Source organism: Mauremys mutica, chromosome 4 (assembly GCF_020497125.1).
Source record: "Mauremys mutica isolate MM-2020 ecotype Southern chromosome 4, ASM2049712v1, whole genome shotgun sequence".
NCBI classification, from domain to species: domain Eukaryota; kingdom Metazoa; phylum Chordata; order Testudines; family Geoemydidae; genus Mauremys; species Mauremys mutica.
In genome coordinates, this window is record NC_059075.1 from 64224684 (window position 1) to 64252441 (window position 27758).

Sequence of the window (27758 nt, forward strand, 5' to 3'; positions counted from 1 at the left end):
TCAAAATAAAGAGTCAAGTTTATTTTTCCTGTTGGGCCACCCTCACATGAAGAGGCAAAGATTTTTATTCAGAAATTAACACTATCTGTTTTCCAGTGTTGCCTCCGGTCATCATGGACTGGAAAGCCCCTACAAGAGAATAAGAATAATACACATTATTAGGATAATACCAATTAAACATTTATGCATGTAGTACATTTTTTAAAAAAAGCAAAAATGTTAGATAAGATCCTGAGAGCCTGCTTTACTGGATTATAACAATGTAAAGAGAAATCATATTTTGGACTTAAAACGTACAGATTCCCCCACAACACAGGAAGTTGAGACACCATAATGTTAGACTGCAACAAGTTGCCAAAGGCAATTTAAATAAAACTTTAATAAATTAGTTTTAACATTTAAAATGCCTGATCAGACCTTTGTTTACAACAATAGCGGTTAATTTTTAATTATTGTATGCCTTGTTAGGATATGCCATGCAGACACAAGAGGCGGGCATATACCTGGCAAGCCTACAGCAAAGGCTTTTATTTAAAGCTTTGGCCATTGGGTGAAGAGGCAGCTTATAAAATATTTATTGCTTCAGAAATAAACATGAAAACTTTACATAAAAAGTAAAGCACAGGTAAACCCAATATGGAATATGGCTATCCAATTAGCCAAGTCCCTTTAAAACAAATCCATGAAGTGTAGTAAGCTAATGGTTCGAAATTAAACCCAACTTGTATGATTTAGCTAATGTTTTGTTCCCAAGGGTTTTCCTCTGACCCTGCAGGACTTACTTAAGTTTGCTGTTACCTGCTGTAAGAATGCTTGTTTTCAAACCACAGGTTTTGAACAAGCTGGCTCTTTAGCTTTATAGCTTGGGTGTACAAAGCCCCTCTTTTGTTTTGTTTTTACTGTTTCTTTTGTTTTTTAGCCACTGGCTGCAGGCTATTTTACCTCTCTTGAAATGACATTTTGACCTTGTTTAGGCAAATAATTTTAAAACCATATTCTAGGAGAGGGACAAACATCTGAATTGGGGGAAGAGGAAAGGAGAGAGAAAGTTGTGTTGTAACTATATTTCAACAAAGATTATGCTAGAAAATGATGCAACATCTTACCCCCAATGTTTTCCAGGCCTTTTACCACAGTCTCTTTGACCTGTCAATAAGAATAGGTCTTGTTAGTTTTCCCTCCAAAATCAGTGTCTATCTGAAAGGGGCCATACAATTGCCACAGCACTGACCAAAGATTTTAAAGGCATCCTTTTACTCCACAGAGGAAGGTGCTCCCTTTTGGACTTGCCCTTTGGTCAAAATGAAAGTAGCTACATTGTTCAAGTAGATTGTTTTAAACCTGTAGGCTAATAAACCCTTCAAATGAAAGAGAAAACATTACTGCAGCTCTGAGTGTACATGAATGTGAAGTTCAGGGAGGATGAGCAGATCAGTTGGGGGACCACATAACATCAGTAGGCTTCAGGAGAAAAGAGCTGGACACAGGGCACTTACCCACCATAAAGTAATAAAGAGTGACTTTTCAAGTTTGGATTAGGAACCTCATGTCAAAAAAACAACAACTAGGATTTGGCTTTCTCTGAGAATGGTAGAATCTAGGCATCGGTTGTGTGCGCTTCTAAAGGACCCAGTTATATTGCTGTAAAACTACATTCTAAGTAGCTATACTGCCCTTTCTAAAACAGTGCTGCTATAAAAAAAGCCTTCAAGTGTGTTATCATTTCACTCTCCAAAGTGAGGCACCAGAGTGGTGATGATTTTGATATGGGCAAAGAAAATAGGCTTCCTGAAAGAAGGCTCATACCTATGAATAAAATATACAGGTTCGGGTCCTACCTTCAGTTTCCCCTCTTTGATCCACTGACAGAGCTGTAGAATACTAGCTTCGTGTTTGTCCATATAGTTTAATACCAGAAACCTCTCCCTGTGAAAGAAAAGAATGGATGATGATTTAATAACTAGAGTGGCTGGTCAATATATTTCAAAAGCCTTTGAAATCTTTTCAGTTTTGTGGGCAAATGTAACAGAAGATTAATAGCTATAGTTAGATGTAGTGCAGACAGCTGCTGAGCAAGCTTGCTCATACAATTCTGTACAATAGAAGCTTTAGATGAAATAATGTGGTCTCAGAGAAGTAATCCTGCCTGTATTTCAAACAGTATTGAAAGGAGGACTAGCAGTCAAGGAGTGCTACTTGAGCGGGGGTGGGCAAACTATGGCCTGGGGGATGTTTTCATCCAGCCCCGAGTTTCCACTCACCTAAAACAGCTCCTGGAAGCAGCAGCATGTCCCCAAACCCCAATTTCATGAGCATTCATGGCTCACCATACAATTTCCATACTCAGACATTTGCCCACCCCTGTACTAGAGAGATCAGCTTAATATGTGACTGTAAAATGCAGGTAATTTTCTACTCATTTTTTTTTTGTCATCCCAAGTGGAAACCAGCAAACAAAAAAGCTCTCTCCCAGCGCTGCTGCCGCAACTACAGAGCCACATTAAAGCGCTGACTTCAGAGAGGTATACAACTGTAATTAATGCTTAAGGTGAGAGCAATGGATCTCAAACCAGTATATACACTGTTTATTTCTGAAGCTCATTCAGGTGTAGAATGCTCCAAGGAATGTGGAGATTTAGTGGGTAAGATGGGAGGTGATCCATTAAAGGATTGGAAGTGGTCAACAAAAGACTGAAAAAGTTAGACCTGATGCATTAGTTATCTGTTCTGGATGGTCCTAGCAAGGACCATCCTATAGGATCAGATAGGCATATCTATTAATTTCCTGTGATTATCGGGTGCGTATAGAGGGGACCTTGAGCACTAGTAGAGTTTGGTCTTTGCAGCCTTATTTTAGTGTAAGCTTAACCAAGAGCCCATGTTAATTTACATTCATGAATCTTTTTCCTATATATATTGTGTCATATTTGAAATCCTCTTCCGTAATAAAGAAAATTAGTACTAAAAAGAGTAACTTAAAAAGTGGAAGATGCAGTGATCACAATACCTTCCAAGAAGGATTCAACTTAATTTTCTCTCCTCACACACAACTACATTCAGAGACAAGACACTTGCTACAGAACATTTGGTAACAGAACCTTCTTCATATTAAAAGGACTGACAGACAGCCAAAGAATAAAGCAAGTGACCACAGGTGAGGCATATATCAGCCAATTGAAATTATTTTAATTATGCAATGTTAGTACCACTTGAAGTCACAATTCTCAGTGTTCCTTCTGCCCATTTAGTGGCCTCCTCACCAAATGTTTATAATACAAACAGCTGTAAAACACAAAATCACCAGGTCCTTCCCTCTTTTTCAGTAATCCACAGCGTTACCATAAAAATGCTTACAATGGATCCAGAGTCCCTCTCCTCAGATCAAATATACTGATAATGTAAACTCAACACCTGTAAATTTGTGTTCAGTGCACCATGAAGCTGGTGGGGAAGGAGAAATATACCTTGTGATATTCTTTGCTTTCCGTATTTCTTCTACTGCAGGAGGCAGTGGGGGAGGATAAGGTACATCTTTATTATACTGGGAAATCTGTCCACATAGGATGATATGGCTGTTCTGATTCATCTGTTTGAGACAACATAAAATTAGAAATACTACTTTCTTTGTCCTCAAAAAGACATAAGCTTATTAGAAGTTCATTAGACTAAATATGGTAATCATGCAACAAGTCATTTTCCTTAGAAGAAGACATTGGGAGAAGAATTGTATACATGTGGTCATTCAGCTTGTAATGGTGTAGCAGGTGGTTTAAAAACAGTGCAGTAGTGGGAGGATAAGACCCCACTGTACAATTCAACAAGGTGTTAACTGGGTAACAAATATGAGGGATTGTTACTTTACTGAGTGAGGATGTTTATTGTGGAAGGAGGAACAGTGCAAACCAGGGTTGGAAGGGACCTCAGGAGTTCATCTAGTCCAACCCTGCTGCTCAAAGCAGGGCCAATCCCCAGACAGATTTTTGCCCCAGATCCCTAAATGGCCCCCTCAAGGATGGAGCTCACAACCCTGGGTTTAGCAGGCCAATACTCAAACCACTGAGCTATCCCTCCCCCACATACTTAGCTGTGTAATGAAAAATAAAAAACATTCCATGTATCTGTTCTGCAGTCTTACACAATTAAGAAGCGTGAGTTTTCTACTCTATTCTTTTAATTTGTGAAACAGGAGTAAGGAAGACGGTGTCAATGTAGTCTCTCACTCATGAAAATATGAGTCCCCTCAACCACTTATGCATGTGAAGTGCAGAATATTACACTCCCGTGCCACATTCCAAGTTTTAAAATAAAATACAATTAAAATTAAAAAAAACCTTTCCTTCTCTCTAGCCCAGCAGTAGAATAGCCTCAACAAAAAATGGGAGATCTTTGATTCCTGTTGCTGGCCCACCAAATCCCAGAGGGTACCTGCGCTCAAGGGCTGACAGGAGTCTGAGATTCCTGGAAATGCATAATATGCAGTGAGGGAACAGTGGGTATAAGAAGTGATTTAACAACTGTAATTAACTCTCCCCAACTATTTCCTTGATTGACCCCAGCAGCATTCAGATTACCCAAATACTCTGAAAGGTTCTTCTAGTAAAGCTTGAGTAAGAATGAATAATCCATTTTCCCCCTTCCCAGGGACTCCAAATGATGTTTTTAGGAGGTGGACAAACAATAACCAATTTCTCAAACTGAGTAAACCTCATTCAGCTGATGAACTGGATTATCATGATAAGAGTTTTCCTGAGAGAAGAGTCTCACTAAGGTCTTGATAAGTGTCCCTATTTTCTCCCCTTCCCACCTCCAACTCTGGTGATACTACCAGAGAGGACTGGTTAGGACCCTCACTAGAGCCCAGTAATATTACTCCTTAACAAACCAGAGATGATCAAAGTTGAAAAACAACAGTAATCGCCCTCTCAGACAGGCATTGTTGCTAAAGTACTCCCCTGTCCCTGCTAGTTAGAGGATTAAGACACCAGAAGTGGAAATCAAACTCAGGACTCCTGCATCACAATGCAAAATTGCTACTGCTAGGCCATCAGGCCAGTTCAGCATGATAGGCTTATGTCTCTGATGTTTGGACAGTTTGACTCAATCACATTCAGTATGTCAGGTACATGTGGGAAGGGAAGGTTTTCCTATCTTTCATCAGGTTGGTTTATATTACACTCATTCTAAAAGATGCATGAAGAATTTGGGAGTGGGAGGAGGTATAAACAGGACAGCTGGTATAGGTACCTGATTTATAACTGCATCACTGAGGTCTCCACCAACATTATCAAAATAAACATCCACGCCAGCTGGGCAGAGTTCATGCAGCTGCTCTGCCACATTCCCCTTCTTGTAATTGATAGCCACATCAAACCCCATTTCTGAGACCAAAATGGAGCACTTCTCATCTGTACCACAGATTCCTACCACTCTAGAGCAGCCCTCTAGGCGGCCAATCTGCAGAAACACCATAAACAAAACAGTGAGACCATCAATCTGCCCACATTTCAGTACCCTGTAATCACTTGAATTTTAACCAGCAGAATTACAGACACCAGTACTTTAGGGGCTGAATACAATTTAAGACTGCCAAATGTCAAGCACCATTTCCCCTCCAGTGATTGGGTCTCCAGTAAAAAGACTGGAAAATCAAAATGCAAATATACTCTAATTTGATGTATTTGTTCAAATGCTGTGGTGTAACAGTTTGTGTTTGAATTTGACTTGTTTTAAGTTTACTTGTTGAATGCTGTGTATATACACCTTACTCTGGAAAGCTTGGGAGGATAAATAATATTACTACCTTTTTAAAGAACTGTATACCAATAAAATATAAAGAATGGATAGGAAAGGATAGGTCCATCAATGGCTAACCAGGATAGTTAGGGACACAACTCCATGCTCTCGGTGTCCCTAAGCCTGTGATTGCCAGATACTGGAACTGGACAACAGGGGATGATAATTGCCCTGTCATGTTCATTCTCTCTGAAGCATTAGGCTTCAGCCACTGTCAAAAGACAGGATACCTGAGTAGATGCATCACTGGTCTGATCCAGATTGGACATTCTTATGTAATGTTATCCAAAGCAACATATGAAAGTATTTACTATGCTTTTCACTAGCCATATCATCCTAATGCATGGGTGAACACATCAATACTCTAGTACAGTGGTTCCCAAACTTGTTCGGCTGCTTGTGCAGGGAAAGCCCTTGGTGGGCCGGACTGGTTTGTTTACCTGCCGGGTCCACAGGTTCGGCCGATCGCGGCTCCCAGTGGCCACGGTTCACTGCTCCAGGCCAATGAGAGCTGCTGGAAGTGGCAGCCAGTACGTCCCTCAGCCCGCGCCGCTTCCAGCAGCTCCCATTGGCCTGGAGCAGCGAACCACAGCCACTGGGAGCCGCGATCGACCAAACCTGCGCATGTGGCAGGTAAACAAACTGGCCCGGCCTGCCAGGGGCTTTCCCTGCACAAGCAGCGGAACAAGTTTGAGAACCACTGGTCTAGTAGCCTTTCACACAACTTTTGGTAAGAGTGTACTTTATCATAACGTTCCAAAGTCCGTAAGATTGACAACTAAACACTATAAAAATCTGGTAAAATATTTTTCTATATGAAAATTAGTGTATTAAGTAAACAGGTAGGCAATTAGAAATTGGGGGCAGACTACTATGCAATAAATCAGTTTGTTTACTTTCAAGCCAGTGACAAAGTAATCATCATACTCAACTTCTCCTCCCCTCCCAGTTTCAAGAATCTGAAGTTCAAAACCTAAATACACTCAGCATGAGCCTCACTGTTGACTGTGAGCCAAATTCACAGATGAAATAAGCAGGTGGGTGTAACTCCAGTGAAATCAGTGGCGTTACAAGAAGGCACATCTCACAAGACAGAACTTAGAAGTAATAGCTCATTCTCTTGCAAATCTTAAACCTGTTTACCTGACCAGCCAGAGAACCACAGGCACCAGCAGCCCCACTGACAACCATTGTCTGATTGGCACCCAGAGTCACATGTCCCTTCTCTTTTATTCCTAGAAAGGAGGTCAGCCCAGTAATGCCAGCTGCACCAAGAAAGTAGGAGAGGTGTCCATCAACAAGTTGTGGATCTAGCTACATGAGAAAAAAAAATTAAAGTGAAACTTTGGATTATTATTATTATTTGTTGACTGCAGATTTTAGGATGACGACATTTTAAATAAACACAAGTACAAAATAACCCAGGATGTTTAGTTCAGACAAAGTATAAACCAGTATTCAGAAGCCTGCTGTAAATCAGCTGTCAGATCTACTATAATACTTCAATAACAAGTTTACAAAAAAGTGAAACAAAAGCATTTTGGAAAAAAAAAACTATTTTAACAAAAAGTCACTCACAAGAGACTTAAGGATTTTTAGCAATTAGAAAGTAAGATGTAAAATTACGCCATTGTCAATACCGGTTCGGAGACAGAAAATAGTTAACAATGTTGAACTACACCCTCAATGACTTCACGAATGCTACAGCAGGGTTGCCATATCTTGGAGTTGAGTCAATGACACCAATAGTCCTAAAACAAATGTTTCCAGAAAGCCAATCTACCCCAAGTTGCAGAAGTTTTCTGTCTATAGTGAAAATGCAATATATATTAAATACTCTGTGTGCAGAGGGGCTAAGTTATAGCCATTACAGAACTGTGACTTTGAATAGCCTTACCTTTGTGGGTGTGCTTGAGATTTTACAAGGTTTCACTAATGTATGCTTTTTGCATTTAATACAAAATGTGTTAAGAGCATAGTAGTAAGATATGTTGGTGATCAGGTGTCAAAAGTTCTATCTGGAGTTTGCATGATTAATGGACAAGCCTTAACAGCAGCCTCAGAGAAAATGCTGATGAATTTAACAATTTCATCAACATTGGATTGTTTAGTGGCAGGAAAAGGAATTCCTAATTGCTTCTTACAAATAAAAGAGAAATTAATGTAGACTTTGCCAAACTTAATTTGATCTGCTTTGTAATAACTGGTTGCTTTATTAGCGCTGCTTTGTCCTTGACATATCTCTAAAATAACAATCAATTGTCACATGCAAACAAAAGATTTTTAAAAAATGGAGAAAAATAGTATACACACTAACTTAATTTTCTATAGTTCAGTATGTTACCTTTTGGAGGAGTCTTCCATCTAGAATGACCTTTGTCTGCCAGGGCCAGTTGAAAGAAGTTACAATATCTCCTTTAGCAAAGTTAGCATGTTTGCTCTCCTCCACAACCCCAATGCCCCCACCATCAGCCACCTCAGACAACTGCCAGGGTAGGAGATAATCAGAACCTGTGTCTTCATTCATGCGGCAGCGCTAAAAGAGAAGGCTCTAATGAGGAGATTCTTGCATGATGATGTACATGAGCTTCCTTTACATGTTCAGTAACTTTGGGGTGGGATGCATTTAATAACAAAGCACAAAGGGCTACTCCAAAATTTTCAGTAAGAACTCCATTTTCACATTCTTAGTTATTTATTTCTCCTTTCAGTCATGCACTTAGATACAAAGGGAGGAAATTTTATTTTCCTCAATAGTGTCACCACAAACACACACCCTAAATGCACCACACCACACACAAACTTCTAGCCAATAGGGACTTGATGAGATTCTCTTCAAACCCAATTAACACTACTTAATTGGATGAAGAGAACTTTATAGAGAAACATGAGGTACTCCTCCACTACAAGGAGCCAAGAATACTTCTCTTGCATAATCACAGCTCCTGTCATCCCAGGGAATAAGAGCCAAGGATCAATAATCAAAGCTGGGTCTCCTATATAGGATTGCCAATTTTGGTTGGATGTATTCCTAGAGGTTTCATCACATGACAATCTTTAATTAAAGATTAATCTTTAATTCTTGGAGACTCCAGGAGAATCCTGGAGGGTTGGTAACCCTACTCTCATGTAACCATGCAAATCATTATTAGTAGGCCACCAACCCAGACTCCAGAATGGTTGGTTTAAGATACTATGGGTTTAATATGAAATGTCATGATAATGTTTTGAATATGAATTCCTACTTCTTCTTTCAGTGAAAACATCTGGGCCACTTGAGTTCAGCTGCCCTATCTGACCCTAAATTTATTTATTTTTTTCAATAGAAATTGAGCATTGAAAATGGATGTTGAATCATAAATTGCTGCTGGAAAGGCAGCTGGGCTCTTGGGAGAAAAGAATGCCCCCACCTTTCACGCGTCTCTCCTTCCTCCACATCATTCCTGATCTGCCTCTTCTGGGAGCTAGTTGGGTGGGTGATGGTGCTGCTGCTACCTCCTTTAATGGCACAGATGTGGGATTGACCTTCAGGTTGCTGTCATTGGCCTCTTGCTGTCCCACACCCTAGGCCTAGAGTGCAAGCTGGAGTGAATCCCGATGCCCAGCTAGTTGTGCTAGATTCTGTGGTGGGCTGGCAATACTAACCCTGCTGGATTTTCTATTAGAATTTCTGTCAAATTAACAAGGGACTATTCTGTATAGAGCTGTTGCTGCTACTCAGTTTCAGAGCAAAACTGTGGTGCTTCTGAAGCCCATGGCTGTGGGCCCTCTATGATTAGGGGAATCTAGAAATGTCAGAGTTGTCTCATCCTTCCTTTATATACTTAAAAAAAAAAAAGAGTATGTCTAATCCTTTTCTTCATGAAGCTTGAAAATTTTATTTTACAGGCCCATGCAAAAATTGCTAAGGGTGGCTCTGCCTAGTTCCACCCCCAAATCCACAGCACTCCCAACTATATATTGTTCATATGGAAGGGCTTTTGCAGGTATTGGTGAAGGGTGAGGGAGCATGAGACAGCCTCACTGGCCCCTCCACAGGCTGTTTGTTTCTTCTTTGCTCCTTCCTACACCATCCAGAGCAGACGAGCACCTAGCACGATATAAGTAAGTAAAAACTGGATAACTACATAGAATTTAAGTGTACTAATTTTATGCTTGGAAATAAGCCCAGATCTTCAAAGGTATTTAGGCACTGTATTCCCATGGAGTTCAGCACCTAGATACCTCTGAGGGTCTGGGCCTACCTGACTGCTTTTTATGAATATCAGGGAATTTTGATTTTTGCTTCTGCCCCACTTATATATAACAATGGGGTCATATATATATATATATGACCCCATTCTTATATATAAAAACCTATATAAGCCACAGGCACATTAATGCCAAATTCCCCAATATAATTCCACAGAAGTGAATGGAGTTATATCAGGGATGAGTTTGGCTCATGGTTTGTATAGTTCACACTAAACATCATGGTTGGCACCGAGGTAAAATCGTTTTTAGAAAATCTCCTGACATTACCTCAATTCTTTCACTTACCATGTAAGGGTCCACAGAAAGGTAGAGGGTTCGAGCTTGTACCTGTCCATCTGTGATTTTATCTGGTAGGGGGACCGCTTCCATTCGGAAGTTTTCTGCCACTGGCACACCATTTTTACCTAGAATTATTTTAAAGTGAAGCAAAAAAAACCTTCAAATGAATCAGTGATAAAACCTTTGATCTAACTTTATTTTTTAAAAATTGAGGCCTTTTATTTAAATGTTCTGCCTCCTTTTTTAGTAAATAAATTAAGTGGACTAAAATTCACAAAATTCCAGTTTGACATAGCATTCTTGCATAGCATGTCTTGATTATTTATTTCTCTGAAACAAAAGAAATAAAAGGGCTTTTCTGTATCCCTGTAAATGTTTCCAAGGGTCTTTTCAGCAAGGGAGAAACTGACTTACAGCTTCATCTTGCAGGGTGGTAAGAACCCTAACCCTTATCCATGCATGTGCTTAACTTCACATTTGGAAAACAGGATACTGGGATAGATGGACCATTGCTCTGACACAATACAGCACTTCTTATGTTCAAGTATCCATGCATTAGTGTTTGCAGGATCACGGCCATAGTTTTTTTGCTCTGAACTATGATGCTCACATGTAGCTTTGCATTTTCTCATATTAGCATTCCAAAAGGTTAACAAGAATATTTTTTAAAATGTAGCATATGACTTTGCACAGAAGGTACATTTAACCCAGGCCTGCACAATTCGTAAAGCAGCGAGGGCCACATTACTCCAAAGAAAACAGCTGAGGGCCAAAATCCCCCGGCTCCGCGGAAACACCCCCCCCCCAGCACCTCCCGGCCCCGCGGAAACACCCCGCCCCAGCGCCGCCCAGCCCTGTAGAAACAAACCCTCCTTCCCCAGCACCGCCCCACCAAAACAGCTGTGGGCCAAAAAGGAAGGTTGGGGGTGGGGAGGTGATACTTGATTTTAAATCAACCAGGGGATCCCAGCTGAAGAGGTGGCTGGGAGCCCTCAAGGGCAAATTAAAGGGCCCGGGGCTCTGGCGGCTGGGGGAACCCGGAGCTTTGCGGGGCTGGGGCAGGGATTTAAAGGGCCCAGAGCTCCTGCCGCTGAGGGGAGCCCAAGCCCTTTAAATCCCAGCCCTAGCCCGGCCGCTGGAGCCGTGGCCGGGATTCAAAGGCTCTGGGCTGCCCGCATGGAGCCCTGAGCCCTTTAAATCCCAGACGTGGCCGGGATTCAAAGGGCTCTGGGCTGCCTGCAGAGCGCCGTGTGCGCGGGATTTAGAATCCCCCTGCGGGCCGCACAGTGAGCCTCCGCGGGCCACATGCGGCCCGCAGGCCGTATGTTGTGCAGGCCTGATTTAACCAATTGGAGGCTAAAAAATTAACCTCCTTAATAAATGAATTATTCTTATTCATTTTATTCTTATATCAATTTTCTAAATTAGTCTAAGTTTCTATAGGAAGCAAAACAAAAAGAATGTCTAAGTTTTTTTGTTGTTGCAAAGATAGCCTTGATAACCTAAATCAGTTTGCCTTGCAGAATGGTCTTCAGCCACACACAAACCACAGAAAAGGTAAATTCACCCTTTTCCTCAACCCCATTCACTCAAGTGGGATGTGAAGGTCAATACCCGCATAGGACAATTTCAGTGCTTTTAAGTAAGGACAGCTGGATTTGAGATGCTTAAAAATGCTGGTCCCAATTCTGATCTCACACTTATGGCAATGGAATTTTTCCTGACTTGCACTGGTGTAAGTGAGAAAAGAATCAGATCCGTGGTGCCTAATTTTGCTCTAAGTTACACACATGCAATACTACTGAATTGCACCTGTGTAACGAGAGAATTATGCTGTTTTTATACTTTTCATTCTGAAATTAGGACGTCAAGAGTAATTGAGAAAAATTAAAAAACAAACAAAAACCAATACCCAAACACACTCACTAATTTAACATAGTTTATTAAAAGACATATTAAATTATAATTAAGTATATATATATATATATATATATAATTTGGGACAGAATTTATTCATGCTAATATTTTGTACACATAATGTATAAGTTCACTTCACTGTATCACAGTCTGGACAACCAGGTTAGCAAACCAACACCACTCCTAAGTTCTGAACAGCCCCAGAGCTATAAAGTTTTTATCAGGGCAGGTTAGAAAAATGAGACAGAGATCAAATCCAAACTTGGCTCATAAAAATTGAGTTGTTCTTATTTTCCAAAGACAATGACATACTTGTGTAGCGACAAGGTTCTGATTAGCCCCGCACTCTAAAACACAGAGGTGGCATTGGGCCAGTTTCTCTGGTCTGATACAGCCTCTCTGTGCCACTTCCAGAAAGCTGGTGGATCTGGCCAGATGGACTCTATACCACTCCCCTTTCTGGCCTCCCTTGACGCAGAAGTCTTGCCAGGGGAAAAGACGGTGTGGCCAGAGTGCCAATATGTTTTAGACAGTCCTCCCTGCCACAACAGCCCTTTGGGGCCATAAGCAACTGTGCTTAAATTAGAGAAATCCAGATGCTGTGGTAATTCCCAGGATTGGAGAGAAGCTCTCCAGGGTCTGTGCTAAGTGCACCTCAGCCAGATCTAAGAATTGGGGCCATTTTTAGCATTAACTGCACAAATTTAGGCCACTAATTGATCCTTCACTCACTGTAGAGAAACACCTATCTACAGGAGATACCACTGTCGTTTTTACCTGCAAAAACTATTTCCAAACTGACAAATATCCAAAAACGTCAAAATGTTAACTAGTTCTGCGGCAGCAAACTAATAAACATTATTCCAAGAGTTGCTCTGACATCTACAGTGATGCAAGTGCATAAGCAAAGAAGTAAACAACAAACAACAACAAAAGCCATGTAAATTTCAAGGTCCTTAGAAACATGGTAGGAAGCGGAGATTCAAAGTTTGCCAAAAGGCCAAAAGTCAGCAGAGAAGCATATTATTGTCAATCATCTCAGAGTGAATTACAAACAGCAGAGTAAATTGAGAACAAATTTTAAAGCTAAAAAGCTGTAAATGATAGTGTGCCTTTGGCTATTGCCATTGAGTCACTAATATTACACCTAACTCTATGATCTTGCCTAAAAGTTTGAAGACTGCATATACAGGCTCAATAACTACACATCTATCATAAACCTCTTTTTCTATTGCACATTACTTTCTGTAAAATATCTCATGTTACTTTCCTCCATTTCCCTCCCCATTTAGGAGTATTATGCAATTATACAAAATACACTGATCTTTTGTTGGAAATAAATACATACCAGGACGTGAGTTCAACACCACTCTTTGTATAATCATAACCACTTTAGCAGGAATTCCACACTGTACGTCAGTGACCCTGCAAAGCAAAAGCTGTTTGAAATGCATGTCAAATTTATAGAATTTTCTTACAGAGAAACATTTTGGGGGTGAAGTATTCAGTAATTTGAAACCCAGAGAAAAACAATTTAAATTCCACATGTGGGTCCAGTGGAGATCATAACATTTAAATGGTCTCATAGACTGGCTGTGGTTGAAGTCACAACTGACTACAGACAGCTGCATATCTTCTGCTTCTTGAGGTAGGAGAACCCTGCCATCCTTCACTTTTGCTCTGCAACTATTCTGTTAGCAAGGATGATGATGGGAAACTGATAAGAAATACAGCGTGTGAAAGAAGCAGGAAAAGAGCTAAAAGAGAACAATTTACCCAAAATGAATGATTACATTTTTTAAATTATTGACTTCAATAGGGTAACGGTTTCACTCCCAGTTCCTTTAAACTTATAAATGAAGCCCATGCTTAACTGCTGACAGTTATACCCGATATGTTAGAAAAAATTCTCTCTTTCAGCACAGCTGGTTTGTCTTGACATGAACTGACATTCCATAGAAAACTATTGTTAACATGAATTCAAATTTCAGCAACAAAGGGAGTAAAAAAAGATTAGCTGTGAAGGTCTGACCTCATTTAAGTTAATGGAATTTTGTCATCTACTTTGATAGAGCCAAGATTTCACCCCGTAGCCCAATGGCATCTTCTGGAAAGGCTTTAGGATACAACTAAAGGTCTCAATCCTGCCAACACACATGCAATTTTACATATGTGCATCAGCCCACTCAATTCAATGTCAGATAGTTCAGACCCAAAAAATAGGGGTTGGAAATAGGTTTTATAAAATATATATTATCTGTAAAAATGGAAACAGGTTTTGTTTATATTTAAATATTCCTCTGCAGTGATTGCAACACAAATCCAAACACCACTATAACAGTATGTGAAATCAGGAAGTAAAACAGCCTAGTCTGCTTTACTTTTTCCCTTCATTCTTTCAGTTTGGACAATTAAACAGCAGTAAAAGTGAAAAACAAATTAGATTTATTTAAAAAATCCAACAACCACAAGCCCTGTTTTAATAATCTCATGTTAATTAGTGTCCCTATGAAAAACACAGAGGTACCTATTCTAATTTCAGTATGGATTATATCCATGTTAAGGGATGGTAAACATACACCCCAACACACAAACATATAGCTAAATATAGAGAAATAAGATTAGATGGCTCATTACATTAAACGACCTAAGGTGTATGTATGTAGGTCTGACACAGTCAAGTAAAAGGTAGACATGTCAGTGACAGCAATAAATAAAAAATAATTACATTGCATTAAAGACTGACATTTAAGATATGTTTTTCAATATGAGATAAGAGACAGCAATATAAGGCAACTCAAGTATTGCTCTCCATGAAGAGGAGAAAGGAAATATCAGGTCTTTGCTTCAGCAGCACATTTTCTTCTGAGAAGGATCAGGGGTGAGGAAGAATTTTACACCACTAGAACTGTTTTCCTGAGTGGTTTCCCCCTGTATTTCAACAGGTGAATGAAATGGAGGACTGGAAATTTGTGTCCAACACTGATTGAGTCTTTGCTACTGAAAATGCCATGGTGATCGATGTGATATAAACCTAATTAATAAAGAGAAAATTACAATCTCATGGATTTCTAGGATTTAGAATAAAATAATAATGTTCCTATTGCTAACACCTGGATTACATACATACTTCTTGCTCAACTGAGCTCCATAAACATTAACCTCCATAAGCATCAAGGACATTAAAAAAAAAAAAACATGATAGCTGATATCTCTGTCATAGTGTTTATTTTGTTGATAAGAACAACTAATCAGATTTAGTGATGATTTTTTCTTTCTGGACTCATCTGTTTAGTTTGGAGTGCTTGTTCGTCTTTATTCTTGAATGTTACAAAATACAAAAAAGAAAATAATTGTGCGTATATGTATTATATATAAATAAATGGGGTGGGAATGACCGTAACAAGAATATGCACATCTCCTTTCCTAAGTGGGGTAGGAATGAACATATGCAGGTCCCTCTCCCTTCTTCTCAAAAAAAAAAAAATCTACATTTGACATATGCATGAGGTGTAATATTTGTGTTTATTTGCCGTTATATTTTCAAATGCTGTTTATGAGAATAAAAATACATGGGTTCTGGTTTTCTTCTGAGATTTCAATTCCCAAGTGGTGCAAAACTATGAAATGTGGAATTCTTAAACACCAGTTTAGTGAGCTTGCTGTTATGGGCCCTCCGTAGAGTCTCTCCTCTTCAAGCCTCTCTTTTGATCCTTTGTTTTCTCTGTGGGTCACCACTGATCCATCCTCTAAAGACACTTGGCTGCTCTGAGGGTGAAGAAGAAGGTGGCTGATCTGCCACCATAAATGTTACAGATTATTTTAAATGTTTGTATATTGATTTATCAGCCGCTGGTATTATACCCAAGTCATATCTATGAATAATTACACTGCATATGGTAACCCACACAGCTCTCCACAACAAAACCAAGTTAGCACAGTATAGTTCATAACACATAACATCTTTGTAACTTTTCTTATGGCTGCTAGTTTACCAAATAATGTTACAGTTAAAATCTTAACATTTAAATGTACAGAGATTAGTATTTACGAGAAGGTGCATAAATATTGAAATATCCATAGAGTTTCTTAACTAAACATACAGATGTAAACTATGAAGAGAAGAGCAGCCTAGTAGCAAGGGTACTAGCCTGGAACTTGGGAGAGCTCAGTTCAACTCCGTACTCTGCCGCAGAGTTGCCTTGATGTGGCCCTCTGCACAATTTAATCCCTAGATAGAATTGGAAAAGGGGTGTCTGCAGGCAGAGTAAATGCACAGTTCCCATGTACCACGGAATAGTTCACCGTGTTACTACTGCATAAACCTTTATGAAGGACTTCAATGGGCATGAACTAAGGAGGAGTCAAAGGATCCACATTTATGCTGATCCAGGGGCCCAAACATCCCATGCAACTAGTATGGAAGGGCTGTCATTTTCATAGCCCATAGGCTGAAATAGCAGCCACAGGAGTCTCTGCAGCAGCCCCACTCAACAGCTCTGGGGTTTGAGTATAAGGAATGGATTTCACCCCCAAAAATATCTCCACACTCCACCCACTTAAAGCCTAAATACACAGGTTTTATGTAGGTGTAATGGATTTTACCCACAGGCATCATGTAGTTATTTTAATATGGGCCTAAGTTAGAGAGAGATTAAGTTTTTATGTGCACACTTTTGACAATCTTTGTAATTCTGAAGTCACTATGCAATTGTATTATGAGAATGGAAAGAGTATTAACAAGGGCCAATTAATAATTCTTAAATATATATGTATTTCTACCCTCCCCAACACCTGCTCTGTATTGTGGCACACAGTAAGTGCAGACCTCAAAATATTCAGCCCCATCTGGAAATTCCAGTATGTCAGTAAGTGTTGAAGTTATTTAAACATATTTTTACCACTTTAGCATCAATGCATTTTTTTAAATCTCTGATTAACAAACAAAAATATTAAAACACAGGAAAACAGCACATTCGCAGTAGTGCACAGGAAGATGAGAGAAAGAGGGGGAGGCATCTAAGGAGCAAAATCTTAGATGACTTATTTGAAGGTCTGAAGTTCTTGGGGGACAGGAATACTGTTAATATTTGAGTTCAGCTTACTGATCTGTTGTTGATAAACTTGTACAGCAATGCCATTTGGAGACCTTCCCTGATACAGTGAGTGGGTGGTGAGAGAATAAGGGGGAAGCTGGTGACTGAAGTGTCACTCTATGGCAGCTGTCACAGTAAAAGATAATTATGGAGATGGACATTTATTTCTCAGTACAACTGCACTTATTCCAGGCTGCAAGCCAATAAACCATTACACAAGTGAAAAATGCTGGACACATTCATATCACAATGTAACATGAAGCACCAATATCTTCCAACATTAAAAAGCAATAGAGACTTCATAAGAAAAAAAATAAGATCACACGTTTTAGTACCATTGGATTATGGGAGTCTTTTGGAGGGACTGAAAGGAAAAATATTTTTCTTTAAAAAGTGAAAAAAGAGTAGTATTTACATTACTGCCTTGAATACATGTGTCATGTCAATAAATGTCATTTCTAAGGAAAATTGTATAGGTTCAGTTCTTTAGGATAAGATGCTACACACTTTAACACATTAAACTTTTCAAATAATAATGGACTGAGTGTATTAATTGAGAATGTTCTTTTATCACATTCAGAGTATAAATTACGGCAAGGTTAAACCGCCATGACTGAATGCCAGGATCATTTGAGTCATGCTGCAGCAGCAGCAGCATTAGAGAGGGTCACAGCAATATTCCCAGAGGAGTCTCAACTACATTCTCTGTCCTACTTTTACTTTTCCCCATGTCTCTTCCCACTTTTGCAAACAGGCATACAACAACCCTTTCAAGGGACTAAAATACATTAGTGAAGACGACAATGTTGTAGGCTTTATTTTGGGAAAAAAAGTCAATGCTTTTTTGTTTTCATTTGTGTATTGGTAGCACCGTTTATTATTAAGGTTTCCCAACACTTCCCATTATAAGATGGTGCTTTCAATTGCTTATAATTTTGCCAAACTTTAACCACTAGGGTTGAAATGTTATATGCTAGGTGTCTGTCTCAAGCTGAATTTTTCTGGAAAGTTTCAGCCAAAAAGGTTCAGCTGTTTCCAAGAAAAAGACTGGGGAACCATGTTTCCCATATTAAAAAGTTCTGGCAACTCTTTCTTGGTGACTCTGCTAGTGCCTCCTGCTTTGGAGCAGGGACTTGAAATTTGGCAGAGGATGGGCCTTTGTATCAGGTATATGCTTTTTGCTGTTCTTAGGGAAATCTACCCAAATTTGGCCAAGTTACAAGTTTTTGAAAAAATCACAGTATGCACATGCTTATTAGAGACATGCTAGACTTTTACAGCTGAAGTCTCCAAAGATTCTGTCTGCTCTAAGCATGCTTCCTACTGGAGCTGAGCAGAGCATTCCCTGCAATTGCCTCTCTGGGCTGCTGCAGGCAGTGCCAGGGCCAGAACTGGGCACAAGAACTGAGAGTCGGAACCTGTCTCTTCTGTGCTCTTAAAGCTTCTCCCATCTGGGCTTAGGCAGCACGGAGAAGGAGGGTGCCTGATCTGAATGCAGATGGGACAAGAGCCAGACCAAGTTGGAAGGAATAGATTGTGACAAGGAGCCTCAGGGAGATGCACAAGGAACTGTGATTCGGATGGTGTGTTTTGAGGGGGAGATTAGGACTGGCTAGATGAAGAGAATAGAACTGGGATGAGGAGCCAGGGTGGGGAAGAAAAAGGAATGGGGGATAGCTCAGTGGTTTGAGCCTTGGTTTACTAAACCCAGGGTTGTGAGTTCAGCCCTTGAGGGGACCATTTAGGGAACTGAGGTTAAAAAACTGTCTGGGGATTGGTCCTGAGTAGGGGGTTGGACTAGATGACCTCCTGAGGTCCCTGACATTCTATGGACAGGTTCAGGAAGACAGAGCAGAAGGGGTCAAGCTTTGATGAAATAGGCAGAAGAGTCTGTGTGCACACTACAGCACACATCCCTCCAGAGCCTGGAATGGAATCCAGGATTCCTGAGCCTCATTCCTTTGGAGTCAGCAAATATCTGTGGCAACCCACTAGCAAAGTATGTGTCTCATCTTCATCTAGTACTGGAGTACATAGAGGATGACAACCTACTACTGCTATCAGTTATTCAGTTAGCTCAAGTGGCAAATGTCCACATGTAGATCTATGGTTCCACCCCTGCCGATAAGCCATGTAGGTGTCAATATGATGCTACATGATGGAATTTCTATTTGTTCAGTTTGCTTTTTTAAAACCTAATAAATTGCAACAAAAAACATTTTTAAAAGAATGTTATTAAGATTACAAAGGAAAGCACTCAAATGTTAGGAAATGCCAGAATTAAGGTTGCCTGAGACTCAGAGATTAAAGTCAAAATTAATCCACTAATTTTGAGTGCCAAACTTGAGACAACTAGGACCTGTTTTTTTTCTTCAGAATATTTAACATTATAAACCACTTTATATGTTCAAAGCACAGCTCCCAAATCTTCTATTGCAGCTCAGCACTTCAGATCAGACCCCAGGGTCTCAAATCACACAATAAAAAAATGGAGGACATACAATTAGTGACCACCAGTGAAAAGTCTGGTTTAAGTGACTTCCCCAGCAACACACAGGAACACTTTGGCAGAGACAGGGATAGAATCTAATTCTCAAAGCCAACATTCAAGTGCCTTAACCATGAGACCATCTTTTCTCATTCTGACACCCCTTGCCTCATTTGCGACATCTTCCAACCCCACTAGACCACTAGAGACCTCCAATGCATCACCCAAGTAGGCTGAATGCCATTCAGCTAGTCCATCTCTGAACTGTGCCCAAAAACATCTATACTTGTCCATGCTTCACGCTCCATGTCCTTGCTCTTGTGTCCTGCTCCAACACCAAGTGGCAGCAGCTATTGCCACCTGCAGAAGGCCGGGAGCCACAGTGGCCCAGCCTGTATTCTACATTAGTCCCTCACCCTTCCGGGGAATTCAGCTGGTAGCTCCTCTGTGGAGCTGTGAGCACGGTCATGTGGTTGGCGTGGTTCACAAAGTCTCCCGACACTTGTCCCTTTTGCATCAAGAGAGACCCTGGCACACATCTGTGTAGAGCGCGTCTGGCTGCAGCCCCTCTTCCAGCTCCTCCAGAACCTGCTGAGGTTCTAACTGCATTTCTCCCCATACCTCCTTGTATATGCACACCCCACCCATGGCCTTACAGAGGCACGAGACCTCCATATCAACCTCCTCCTGGCACTGGCAAGATGGCCATCAATCAGACCAGGAGGCATTCCTCCCCCTCATTTGAGGCAGTGGGCCTTAAATTTTGGATGGGCCTATGCCCACCCATCCCAGTATCTGCAATATGTGCACACCTTCCAACTTCTGCAACAGCTGAGGCAGGAGTCCTACAGACAACAGTATTCTTCATTCCACAACCCTTATTCATCCCCAGAGCACAATCTGTCCTGGGCACTAAATGAGGCAGGGGGAAAACAATATGTAATCATGCAGTTAAATACTGTAATCTGACACAAGGAGGCTGAACTGAAGTTGCACGGGCAACCTTCATTCTGGCATTTTCTCATTTCTGAGTGCTTGACTTTGCAACCTTAGTGATATTCTTTTAACATAGTTTGTGTATGTAATAAAATATATATTAAGAAACACTCACTAAATAATCTCCAAAAATTATGTATGTATTTATTTTACAAATGATAAGCAGAAAATTGTTTGGTGTTTTCTGACTGAAACTAAGGCCTTACATTTTAAGCCACGGTCTAATCCTACATATTCTAACTCACCTGAGTAGCCCTACTGAAATCAATAGGACAATTTATGTGAATAAGAGTTTGTAGGACTGGGCCACATATTAGTACCTATTCAAAAAACCAGGCTTAAACAGCATAGCCCTGGAGCATAACCTCCTATGGAAAAATTCACAGAAGGGACACAAAGGAAGGAAATCTCCTTGCACAGGCCCTACAGGCAGGAGGGCGGGGCACTATGTTCCCTCTAAGCTGTGCAGTTGGGCGGCCGCCCAGGTGAGATTCAAGTGCCGCCCAGTTGATTAGCAGAGCATCCAGCAGTGTTCAGGTGCCTCTCCCTCCCACCACTTTGCAGCTACGTTGCTCCTGCAGCTGCTCCTGTGACCCTCCTGCTGGCTGTGCAGAGTGGGAGGAGGGAGAGGGGCACCGATGTCAGTGTGTCTCCCTCCCCCCACCTCTGTACCCCATCTCCGCGGCTCCAGGCACCAGCACACCAAGCGTGTGCCTGGGGCGGCAAGCCACAGGGGGCGCTCTGCTGGTCGCCGCAAGGGCGGCAGGCAGGTTGCCTTCGGTGGCGCGCCTGCGGAGGGTCCGCTGGTCCCACGGCTTCAGCGGACCTCCCGCAGGCTGCCGCCAAATCCGCAGGACCAGGGACCTCCCACAGGCTGCCGCCAAATCCGCGGGACCAGGGACTTCCCGCAGGCAAGCCGCCGAGGGCAGCCTGCCTGCTGTGCTTGGGGCGGCAAAATACCTAGAGCCACCCCTGCCGCAGAGAGGGGAGAGGGAGCAGTCTGGCTCAGGACTCAGAGCTTCTGTGGTCTGAACGACTGGTGCCTCTAGGCGGTGAGTGCCTTTCTTAAAGAGACAGCACACGGTCTCTGAGACTTTCCCAGCAGCCATCTCTCTCTCACTCACTCACACACACACACACACACACCCCATCTCCACAGAGCGGGGGAAGGGAGACAGGGCTCAGGACAGAGCAGGAGAGCTTTCAATGAGTGCCTTAAAGAGATAGCGCATGGCGTCTCTCAGAGACTTCCCCAGCAGCCAGCACAAACACAGTCTGTGTCACACACACACACAGTCTCTGTCTCTTTCACACTCACCTCCCAACACATACTTGTATTATTATTGTTGTTATTTCTTGGTACTTCCCGTAATGCACATATATTCTCTGTAATTTTATTCTTTCAAAGTGTGTTATTTTAGTGTTTTGACTGGTCTATACATTTCATAATTTTTGTTTCTCTTACACTTACATTTAATTCTTTGAGTAGTGAATTCTAAAATGCCTAACCTGTCCTGGCTGGAGTAATTATCCCTATGGTAACTTTTAAAAAATATATATATTTTTGTTTTTACTGGTGGCACACATCTGCAAATACCTTGTTGCGCATCACAAAAAATTTTCCGCACACACATGGAAAAAATTGGAGGGAACATTCAGCCAGGGCAGTGCTGCAGAGGTGATGGAGTACTTTCTGCAGAGGAGCTTAGAGATCCATGTGCAGAGGATCCCCTCTTTGAGCACTTGGTTGGGGGAAGGACACTGTGGGCTGGACTAAGGCCCAGATCCATAAAAGTATGTATGCAGTTAAGCCCCATATTTAGATGCCTAAAGTACATCTATACAGCCTGTGGCAACAAGCCTCCAAGCCCGAGACAACAGACTCGGTCTTGAGTTACCATGCTAAACAGAGCTGTGTAGATGTTGTGGCTCGGGTTGGAGCTTGGGATCGAAAGCCTGGGGAAGGGGTGGGCTCAGAGCAAGAGCAAGAGCTCAAGCCTGAGACAAATTAAAAGCGCTATCTACACAGCTATTTTTAGTACCACAGCATGGGCACCATGAGCCCAAGTCTGTTGACTCAGGTGCAGATGCTCACTGCTGCTGCCTGTGTAGACATACCCTTCATTTTGGGTTTAGGCAGTTAACTCCCAGTTTTGGCTCAAGCTGCAATTCACAAAACTCCCACCAAACCAGGTAGGTGCCTAAGTTTTCTAAGTAAAAGTTACCTAGGCATCTCAGCATGTGCACTGCTGTCTCTCTCTAGGAGTTCAGTTGCCTATCTCCCACCTAAGCCCCGGACTGATTCACAAACTGGAGGAAGATAGGCATTCAGCTGCCTAAATTGTTTGCAGGGCCTGATCTGGTAGGGATTCTGTAGCTTGATCTATGGATTATGTATTAAATTATATTGATTACTTAAGAATTCCCAGTTATCACTCTGAGGTTTGACAGTTCTTATCCCAAGATCAAGCCCAGTATTATTAAAATTACTGTATAGCTGGGAACCCCAATATGCACAGTTGCAACACTCACACTTTAGGAACCCTTCTGTATTTGTAATAGTTTATTAATACATTTAGCGAAGTCACAAACACTCTGATCCAGCAAGGTAGTTAGAGATAATACAGAATTTACATCTGAACATCCATATACTCACACCATACCTTGCAGAACAACCTGAAATGTTAGCCATTATCTTCCTCATCACCTTCCTCATCATCATCATCAGTGGCCATAATCCTGGCACCTCCCAAGGTCTACATCTCTCTCCTCCTGTACACAGGCTGGGATACAACTTATATGTTACACTGACGCCACTATGCCTAATGTATATTCAGTAGAGGTTTCTCCTCTCTTCCTTATTTGTATTTCCTTATCCTGCTAATGTTGGGGTGGCCTTCTCCTATTAATGATCTCATCTTATTATCATATATGCCATTTTATTGCCATGGCATTCTTGTGGTCAAACATCTGCAGATGTTCCTATCCTAAAATATCCAAAAGCTGGTGTTAGCTCATATTCCTGTGGTTGTCTCATGTTATGTACAAACTTCCCCCTTAAACATTCTATTCCCAGTTCCCAAAACTTAGGGGTGACCATTGGGCTATTTATCTGTGCTAAAGTTAATAGGCCTCAAGCCTTATGCTAACTGCTGAAGCCAATGTCTTACAGGATACAGGCTCCTTGCGTTACTGCTAAATAAAATAAATGCTAATGCTAGCTCTCTGGGCTACAATGCTTTGAGGCTGCCTTTTGGTTCAGGTCCTATTCAAAATCCAGCTGGAGGAGGAGGTGTTACCGCCTACTTTATAACTTTTACCACAGTGGTTAGAGCACTTGCCTAGGACATGGGAAATCCAGTTTCAATTCCAGCCTTTCTGGCAGAGAGGGGGGAGAAAGTATTTACTGAGCAATGGGATATTTTGATGTGGGGTTCCTTCAGTCTCTCCTGTTGAAGCTGTTTGAACTAGGATGAGTAATAATAGAATGAATGGAGTAAGATGACTGGACCCAGGGTCTCCCACCTCCTAGTTGGGTGGGCTTACCACTGGACTATAGAATCATTCTCACACATACTATCTCTGGCCCAGCAAGAGTTTGAGAATGACTCTGTAGGGAGACCCCTGTTCAAATCCCTTCTCTCCCTCTGGCAGAGGAGGAGGAATTGAACCTGGGGTCTCCATATCCCAGATGATTACTCTAACCACTGTGCTAAAAGTTATAAGGTGAGTACCTCTTTCCTCTCCCATTCTGTGTGGAGCATGACAGGTTCCTAAAGCCATCTGACTCTAGGTGGCGGGCTCCTGTTTATGAATCATTAGCAGAGTTAGGTGCCTATCTACAAGAGAGGAGTGGGGCCTACCTCCCCATGGTTGGCCTCTCCCATTGGCTGGCTCAGGCAGCTCTCAGCCTAGCATGCTGGTTTTGTGGATCACATTCTTAGGCTATGTCTCCCCATTCATTGTATTACACCTGGGGGAATTCTGCGCCACTGCACAATACAGAATTTGTCAGAAATTAATGCTTTTTGCACAGAATTTCTTCCCCCGCCCCCGAAATGGGCTGCCGTGCTGCTGGCCGCCACTAGGGGCCACTGGCCCTGGCAGAGCCCAGCTCACACATAGAAGACACTGCCAAGGAGAGGGGGAGGGAACTAGAGGGTTCCAGGCAGCTGCAATTCCCCACATGCGAGAAAGAGATGGTGGCCTGCAGGAAACTCCACACAAGCCTAAGACAGAGCATCAGGCTGTTTCCCACTCTGGATCCCTGGCATAGGTCCCGACTCTGTGGGTGCTCCAGCCCTGGAGCACCCATGGGGAAAAATTAGTGGGTGCTCTGCCCCCACTGGAAGCCAAGCTTCCCTCACCTAGAGCGACTAGATGTCCTGATTTTTGGGTCCTTTTTCTTATATGGGCTCTTATTACCCCACATCCCCCGTCCCGATTTTTCACACTTGCTGTCTGGTCACTCTACTGCGTCACCCCCTGCCTGCCGCACCTTCTCCTCCTCCTCCCCCCCCCATAGTGCGCCCTGTCCCCGCTCCTCCGCCTACTTCCCAGAGACCACCAAACAGCAGTTTGGTGGCGTTAACAAGCTCGGGGAGGGAGGAGGAAGGAGTGGGAACGTGGTGCACTCTGGAGAGGGGGCGGGGCTGGGGCAGGGATTTGGGGAAGGCATTGGAATAGGGGTAGGGAGGGGGCGGAATTGGAGTGGGGATTTGGGGGAAGGGTTTGGAATGGGGGCAGGGCATGGGGTGGGGCCTCATGGAAGGGGTGGAGTGGGGGCAGGGCTGGGGGGGGGTCAAGAACCCAGGGAAAAGCAGGGAAGTTGGCGGCTATGACCCCTGGGTTCTGAGGCATAGGTGTCTACTTGCCCTCTTTCATGTGGGTGCTCGACCCCCACTCTGCCCCTGGCCCCACCCCTACTCCACCCCTTCCGTGAGTGTTATTTTGATAAATAACATTTGCAGAATTTTAAAATGTGTGCAGGATTTTTTTTTTTTGGCACCAAATTCCCCCAGGAGTAATTGTATGGTGCACACAACTCGGCTCTGTGGGTTGCAGTGTCATTCTTGTGGTTTGCTAGGTGGCCTGATGCTCACTGTTGCAACACCTAAGTCCCTTTGTGGATTCCACCTGCAGTTTGGATTTATACCTGTGTGATAGAGACCGGCACGCGTGAGAGAAGATTATCAGAACAGTCCCTTCTGACTTGAACAGCTATGATGGTGGCTAGGTTTGCAATCAGGGTAGAACCACCTCAGTTCATTCTTTACAAGCCAGTCGATGTTGGCCTCAGTCCTACAGAGGCCTGGGCACAGGGCTGCGCACTGTGTCACTGTGACGCAACTGGCCGGCAGCATTTATTCAAGAGAAACAGCGAGTAGGGCCCCTCCCCCCTGGTAACGCCGGCTACACCCACTGCCCATGACAGACACAAACCCACAGGGCACCGAGCCGCACCAGGGCTTCACCCCGTATCGCGATTGGACTCTGACCCCGCCCACGGGACATCGTCACTTTACACCACAACCAGGGCGCTGCCACCTTGTCCCGTGCAGCGCAGCCAGGCGCGCGGGGCCCGTCCTTGCACTGTCAGACCGTTGTCTCTCGGTCTGAAACACCGCCCCTCCCCCACGCCCGGCTCCGAGCCCGCTTCACCTGACCCGGGCTCTGCGGCCGGGGGCTCGCAGTCACGAGCGCAGTCTATGGAACGAAGAACGGTGCGGAGACGGGCAGGCACCGACCCCGCCTCCTCTGTCCTCCCCGCCCAGCGCATGTGCGCGGCTGCGCGAGCTGACAGACGGTTACTGGAACTCGCGGCGGGGGTCAGTTAGGTACTGAAACGCCCCTCCCCCCGCCTCATCCCCCAGCGCCCGCGCGCCGGCAGCCTGGGGGTGCTGCCAGCACTCACCGGGACCGAGTCTCGTGCGCACCCGCCTAAGCGCGAGATCGGCAGCCAGCTTATTAACCCAAGGCCTGTGTCCGCCCCGCTCACTCCCCGCACGCATGCGCGTACCTCTGAAAAGAGCCGTGCGGGGCTCGGCTGCTTAAAAGGGCGAGGCGGGCGCGGCCCAGTAGGAGCTGTGCGGTCGGACGGGCTGAGTTTGAAATACTGGGGGGGGAGGGAGAGCGAGCGATCCGTCCATCCCGCGCCGGTGTACAGGGGGCCCCGGGCAGGGCAGGGCAGTGATCCCGGGACTGGGGCGAGAGGCCGGGGGTAGCGGGGAGGGCGGGAAGGAGCCCAGCTCCCAGGGAGCGAGAGCCCACAGCTCTCTTGGCAGGGAGCCCCTGTGACCGCGGGGCCCGCTTGGTCCCTGGCGCGCGTGGAAACCCCGCCCCGCCCCCTCGGAGGCCGGGCCAGCGAGGGCGGCGGCAGGAGCAGGGGGAGCGCGTGTTCCCCGTAGCTCTTTGTACGGGGGGGCGGGGGGGCTCAGCGAGGACAGTGGCGGGGGCCCGGGCTCCCAGCAGGGAGGATTTGTGTTCGCGAGGCGCTCGTTGGAAGGCGCCCGGTTCATTTTTTGTTGGGAAAGACAGAGGGCGAGTTTGTAATGAAACTGGCAGGGGAAGGTGAATAATTATTTGGCGCAGAGATGACTGTGTGCACCGAGCAGGCAGTGAAACACGAGGGATGACCATGTGATGACACTTACCAGCTGTGCACCACGTCCACGGTTGTGTGTGGGGCAGGAGAATGACACGCCAATTGACCTGATGTCTGACACCGGAAGAGCATGGCCATTCTTGTGTGTTGGCTCACGGCTTGAAGTGTGTGATTATTTTTATAAAATCAGTTCCAGATCTGTGCAAGCACTGGGTGTAACTACATTAGGTGAGATTTATCATCCAATTACTACAAAAGGAGTGGATGCATCTATTTGAGGAATAGGTATATTAAAAATGCCCATATTGTTGTGACATCAAGATCATGCAAA

General features: G+C 43.4%; 2 protein-coding genes across 13 annotated transcripts in view; one reads left to right on the forward strand and one right to left on the reverse strand.

Moving 5' to 3' along the window:
• Window positions 1-27545, reverse strand: PTGR2 (prostaglandin reductase 2). Of its 10 annotated transcripts, none has more exons than XM_045013650.1 (11): window positions 26738-26756; window positions 23487-23606; window positions 13592-13668; window positions 10333-10451; window positions 8138-8329; window positions 6937-7107; window positions 5245-5454; window positions 3465-3586; window positions 1839-1926; window positions 1107-1146; window positions 1-129 (listed from the first exon to the last, which is right to left on the reverse strand). In XM_045013650.1, the coding sequence occupies exons 2-11, from the start codon at window positions 23546-23548 to the stop codon at window positions 65-67; spliced, it is 1146 nt and encodes a 381-aa protein (XP_044869585.1). In that variant the 5' UTR covers window positions 23549-23606; window positions 26738-26756; the 3' UTR covers window positions 1-64. The 10 variants fall into 10 exon arrangements, with proteins under 10 accessions (XP_044869585.1, XP_044869583.1, XP_044869579.1 ...); XM_045013648.1 differs by lacking the exon at window positions 26738-26756 and adding an exon at window positions 26485-26620; XM_045013644.1 differs by lacking the exon at window positions 26738-26756 and adding an exon at window positions 26490-26601.
• Window positions 26225-27758, forward strand: part of MIDEAS (mitotic deacetylase associated SANT domain protein) — a 111645-nt gene continuing 110111 nt past the window's right edge. For 2 of the 3 annotated variants that reach the window (XM_045013640.1, XM_045013642.1), the window contains exon 1: window positions 26225-26660. The gene's annotated coding sequence lies outside the window, so the exon portion shown is untranslated. Of the gene's footprint in view, window positions 26661-27378; window positions 27656-27758 lie in introns of those variants that run through there. The other variant, XM_045013638.1, reaches the window with a different exon arrangement.

Bases quoted from the DNA above. Each gene is read 5' to 3' on its own strand.
- PTGR2 (XM_045013645.1), bottom strand. From the start codon at position 26,602: ATGCGCTGGGCGGGGAGGACAGAGGAGGCGGGGTCGGTGCCTGCCCGT. The intron at 13,669-26,489 runs GTCAGGTGAAGC...TTTGCTTTGCAG, and splicing joins CCCCCGGCCGCAGAGCCCGG to GGTCACTGACGTACAGTGTG. The intron at 1,147-1,838 runs GTAGGACCCGAA...TCTTATTGACAG, and splicing joins TCAAAGAGGGGAAACTGAAG to GTCAAAGAGACTGTGGTAAA.